The sequence below is a fragment of the Melanotaenia boesemani genome, chromosome 10, assembly GCF_017639745.1.
Source record: "Melanotaenia boesemani isolate fMelBoe1 chromosome 10, fMelBoe1.pri, whole genome shotgun sequence".
Taxonomy (NCBI): Eukaryota; Metazoa; Chordata; class Actinopteri; order Atheriniformes; family Melanotaeniidae; genus Melanotaenia; species Melanotaenia boesemani.
The window spans coordinates 14,760,005-14,765,317 of record NC_055691.1 but is presented as its reverse complement, the minus strand read 5'-3'; the positions used below and the strand labels follow the sequence as shown (position 1 = coordinate 14,765,317).

General features: G+C 44.8%; 1 protein-coding gene across 1 annotated transcript; it reads right to left on the bottom strand.

The window, feature by feature from the left end:
* Positions 1-242: 242 nt before the first annotated feature.
* dusp6 (dual specificity phosphatase 6) lies at positions 243-5,106 on the bottom strand. Its single transcript, XM_041997668.1, has 3 exons — positions 4,106-5,106; positions 3,515-3,952; positions 243-2,132 (listed from the first exon to the last, which is right to left on the bottom strand). The coding sequence occupies exons 1-3, from the start codon at positions 4,506-4,508 to the stop codon at positions 1,819-1,821; spliced, it is 1,155 nt and encodes a 384-aa protein (XP_041853602.1). The 5' UTR covers positions 4,509-5,106; the 3' UTR covers positions 243-1,818.
* Between the last annotated feature and the right edge of the window lie 207 nt (positions 5,107-5,313).

Here is a 5,313-nt window from a genome sequence, read left to right as displayed (position 1 = left end):
AGAAGATGCAAACTCTGAGCTGGGCAGTAAACAGGGAGATGTCCTGAACGCTGCAGTAAACGGAAAGCGTGAGCTCGTTGGACAGCCTCATGATTCACAGCAACTGTTTCTGTGGTCGTGACTCGGCCTGCTGGTTAGCGCTCAAATGTGAGGAGACACTTACATAAATGTGTTACCGTGGAAGTAGACAAAACACTGACAAGCGTGTCAAAGAAAAATAAACAGGCAGAAGAAGCAGAAAGTGTAGACAAAATAGCAATTTATTAATAACTTATCTTTTCTTTACATTCGTAAGAGACGAGTTTGGAGGGGTGGGCTGAGTTCATCAAGATGGCTTCCCCCTGAAAGAGGCCTTCTCTCAGGAAATTGGGAAAGGGGGGCACGACACAACCCTCCTAAGTTCTGGATTCTGTTTCTCTCATCTTTACAAATAAAAACTGCATTTCAAAGACTTTTCCCTGAAGAGGTGAGGTGAGCAAAGCTGGGAGCTTTGCCCACAAGTCAGAGTTTTAACCCTTGTGCACAGGTCAGGATTACTCACATTACCCCTCAGAGATCCAGGCCACACATTACAGCTTAGCTTCAACTACGTGTGGCATGGTGCCAAAACCATAACTGCTCCAAATTCAGGTTTTTTTTTTGTTTGTTTTTGTTTTTTTGTGTGTGTGTGTGTGTGTGTGTCTGAAAGCCAAAAAATATTCAATGGCATAGAGTTCTAAAAATTGTGAACTTCTCTCTGAAGGCCAATGTGCAACACAAACCCTGTGAGCGCAAGTAAGGCAAATAACCAAGGTGACTTATTTGTGAGAGGGCGGGTGCAAAAACAAGGCCGATCGGCTGAATTCACACATAAAGCAATTATTCAACACACACACACATACACACTCATATGTATGTATATGATATATACATATATATATATATATATATATATATATACATATATATATATATATATATATATATATATATATATATATATATATATATATATATATTACACATGTATACATTTTTGCACAATTCTTAGAAAGCCTACTGATTTTTGGCATTATAAACTTTAACATAATGATCAATATGCAGTTTGTTTGTTTACATAAAACTACAATAAGAAACACAGAGTCTTAAGTACCCACTTCCAACGGGTATGTACTACAGCAAGGCTTTTACCGTCTTTTATATTAAGATATATACACAATGTATAAATGTTTGAAAAGACTCCACAAGTGTAAAATTGAGTCCAATATATATAGATATATATATATGTATGGTGTGCCTTCAAAAGCCAGGGTGCTCCGACCCTACACAGGCAAGTCTTCACAGAAGATGAAGGACACAACGCATCCTGAAGTCATGGAGGTAAGCCGTGCTACACCCCAAAACAAAACATACAAAAGAGTTTTTAAATCATCAGTCCAGATTGAACAACCATGTCTCTTTGGCACACCAGCCTAGGAACTTTGAAGAAAGTCCAAAAAAAAAAAAATCATCTTACGCTTCCTCAGATACAAAACCCCAAAAAATGAAGAAAAGACTTTAGAAGTCAGACAGCAAAATTTGATTGTAGAAAGTATCTGCTCTCTTTAAGTGTGTCTCTTCTTATTTAGTCAAACAGCAGCTGTGTGTCTGCCAGACTGCTTCGGCCCTCCAGTAACCACGCTCAGCAGCTGTCTCCCTAAAACCAGCTGCATCAGAAACGTCAAGAGCCAGAGGTCGCACAGCAGACGACGAAAACAAGAGAAAACTTTTTGCAACTTTTTTCAGCGGGAGGCCCTCTTAAGCCTCCGGTGAGAAAAAGAGGTAACTACAGAGGGGGCCTCACGTGGACTGCAGGGGGTCCAGCTGGAAGACGTTGTGGTTGGTCGGGGTGGTAAAGTAGAGCTGTTGGCTAGGTGGTGCCATGCGGTTGTCACACGGGCTCTTCAGGCCCAGAGTGCGCTCAAAGTCCAGGAGCTGCCCCATGAAGTTGAAGTTGGGCGAGATGTTGGATTTTTTCATCTTAACGATGTCGTAAGCATCATTCATGGACAGGTTGAGCTTCTGCATCAGGTAGGCCACCGTCACGGTCACGGAGCGGCTGATGCCGGCCAAGCAGTGAACCAGAACGCCACATTTCTGACCTCGAGCTTCATCTAGTAGAAAGACAAAGGAAATGGGTGGAAATGTTATTAACCATTCCAAGACTTCAAGTTTATTATTTAGCTATGGTGCCAGTTGCTCATATTTGTTTGGGCTTTTTTTCCTTTTCTTGTCTTTTTTTTTTTTTGACCAAGAAGCCAAAAAAATCTACTCTTCTCACTTCAAGAGCTTTAAAGTAGTGGAAGTATTTTTTCTTCTTCTTCTGTAAGGCCACACATTGTTTAGAGGCATTATGTATCATTTTAGACACACAGGACAAAACTTGTGATAAACATCTGCAGCATTAAAGCAAAGCTGTGTTGGAAGTTGGAGCAGATCCAGGAAGGGAGAGCAGAGGAAATTTTTATCCGGACTATCTCCCAGCCATGTCAGTCAACAAACAGGAGCTATTGCACATAAACAGAGTCGACATTCTTTACTCTCTCTCTTTCGCTTGCTCTCTTTTTAGTTTTTTTTATTTTTTATTATGGCCTAGAGTAGCTGGCTGGGAAATTGACTATTACAGTCTATTAAACCATTCTTCCGCTCGCCAGAGTTGTTCTGACAATGGTGCCATTTGGGCGTGTAAATGTAGGAGTCATGAGGGCACCCTGTCGAGGCGAACAGGATGTCAACAGGCCCTGTAAATGGCTTCTTTTGTGATGTGGAGGGAGGAAGGGGGGGGTAAGCAATGCCATGTCCTAGATTACTTTCAATGCCACTTCCTTCCTGTTGCACTCAAATTACCACCCCCCTTCCTCCTTTTCCCTCCCCCTCTGCTCACTCTCCCCTATTCTCCTGTTTCAACATCGCCCTTTGTGCTGCAATTACACAAGCCCTGGGACAAGAGATATGCCAGGATGTCTTCCATTGAAGTCAAATCATTTGTGCACAGTGCATTTTAGCCAGTGCACCATTAGAGGCAGACTTGTGTTCCCCTGCTTCAACACAATGGCCTTAATCTGCCTGCTCTGTGTGTCCCTGCTTGACTGATAAAACCACTGCCAGGGACACCTCATCTAATCTCAATTGCACAACAACAACCTAAGAACTTCCTGACAGCGATAAGACATATCATTGATAAAATTATGTTCCTTCACTGTTTTTCACACATTGAAAACACTCATTTATGCTCTAGTTTCCTGTTGCTTAGATGGTAGAAATTGCTGGTTTTCTCCTTTTATGTTACAGAAAACTTATCTAGTGTATGGATATATATATATATATATATATATATATATATATATAATTTTATTTTATTTTATTTTTTTTAACAGTTCTACCAGTGAATGAGCGTCTAAACAACCCAAACAAGCCAGATGTCTGGGGGAAGTTAACAGTTTGCAGCCAGCAAATCTCCTGGGTGCGTTTTTTTCAGCCCAGCGGAATTACTTACCAATAAAACTGATGGCCTCTGGAAAGAACTGCGAGAGATTCTGGCTCCAGTGATCCGAAATGGGGATCTGCTTGTATTTAAACTCCCCCGCGTTCTCGAAGAGGTTGGGGAGGTTCGGGGTCACATTGAGGATGTATTTGATGCCGTACTCCTCCAGCACGTCCAGGTTGGTGGAGTCCTTGGCGCAGCCTAGGTAGAGATGCGGCAGGATCTCCACCGGGAAGGACGGCTGCGGATTGGACAGAGGGCTGCCGTCCGAGTCCGTGGCACTGCTGGGGTCACGGTCGATGTCCGACTCAATGTCCGAGGAGTCGGAGCTGATCCGCAGCCCGCCGAGGCCCAGAACCTGAGCCGTAGGGGAGCTGCTGCTGTTGGGGGAGCCGTCCAGGTTGGTTTCGCACAGAGCTGGAAACTCTGCCTGGAACTTACAGAACCCACCTGGAGATAAAAAAAAAAAAAAAAAAGTTACAGTAAATAACTTGTATTTTTTTCCACTGGGGAAAAATGCAAAATGAACAAGTAGTACAATAAAATATTATTTCTGACTGCATGTGTGAATGAACCTCCAAAATGTTAATGAACCGCACTCACCCTCCAGATAAAAGGCCTTGTAGCCCTCATCCTTCATTTTCCTCAGCAATAAACCCAACACGGATCCTCCGTCCACATTCTCGTTCCATTCACGGCTGTACTCGTCGTACAACACGATGGTGTCCGTCTTGCACCGACGCACGAACCTCTCCCGGTCCTCCCCATTGGAGAGTAACGACCGCACGGGCAGGTTTCCTTTCTTGAGCCGGCGGAGCATGAGGCTCGGTATGGCCACGTTGATTGCCGTCTCGACGTGCGACGACTCATAGAGCTCCTGGGCCCGGCAGTCCATCACAAGCAGGCCGTCCCTGCGCGTCTCCAGCTGCTCTCGGAGCCAGCCCACCGTCTTGCTGATCGCCATTACCGAGTCGAGCTGGACGACGGGCTTGAGCTTGTCAAGCATTTATAAGCAGGAGTAGAAAACGTTTGGAAAAAGCTGGGGGAGCTTCCTGGCTGCGGACGCGCTATTTTCTTCTTCTTTTTCAGTCCGATTCGTTGCTTGGAGGGCCCTGAACTGCACAACACAAAAAGAGTAAAAATGTGGAATCTGGCTATGAAATTCTCACTTTAAAATGTCTTCGGTGTCCCCGTGAAATCTGGGACGAAAAGATCAGTAAGATCGTGAGTCCTCACAGATTTCCCCACTGCGGATTGTCTTCACTGGCGCTCATTCATGCATCTGCTCGAAGAGCCTGAGTTATTTATCAATGAGTCACACCAACCCTGCAACGGCGCTGACGCTTCCTCTATTCTTATATAACTCCACGGATAGGATAGCAGCCGCTTTTCCACTTTTCTCTTTTGGAAATCCAGATTGTTAGGATGGGGAATAGTTGGGATGGTCCTTTATTTGGACCGTTGCGGGTTCAGTTCGCCTGCTTCTGCCTTGCGGATGCAGCCTACTTCCCCCTCTTGTCCGCTTCTCTCCTCGATGTGAATAGACGCGCTGCAGAGTCTGACTCAATGCGCTCTCTGCGGCGCCAGCCTGCTGAATGGCTACAATCAGGAGGCGTTTCATTGGATACGTTAGATCGGCCGACCAATCAGAAGAGCCGTAGCAGTGGTCGCCTTAGAAACGGGGGCCGCACGGAGCGGCTAGTGTTGATAAATTGTTAATGAGTTTGTCATTCACAAAAACGGAGAGGAATTTCCGCTCCGGATCAAGTGAGCGCAAACAAACACAAGAACTGAGGAAGGAAGAGAGGGAG

Bases quoted from the DNA above. Each gene is read 5' to 3' on its own strand.
- dusp6 (XM_041997668.1), bottom strand. From the start codon at position 4,508: ATGCTTGACAAGCTCAAGCCCGTCGTCCAGCTCGACTCGGTAATGGCG. The intron at 3,953-4,105 runs GTGAGTGCGGTT...TTTTATCTCCAG, and splicing joins CAAGGCCTTTTATCTGGAGG to GTGGGTTCTGTAAGTTCCAG. The intron at 2,133-3,514 runs GTAAGTAATTCC...TCTTTCTACTAG, and splicing joins AGAGGCCATCAGTTTTATTG to ATGAAGCTCGAGGTCAGAAA.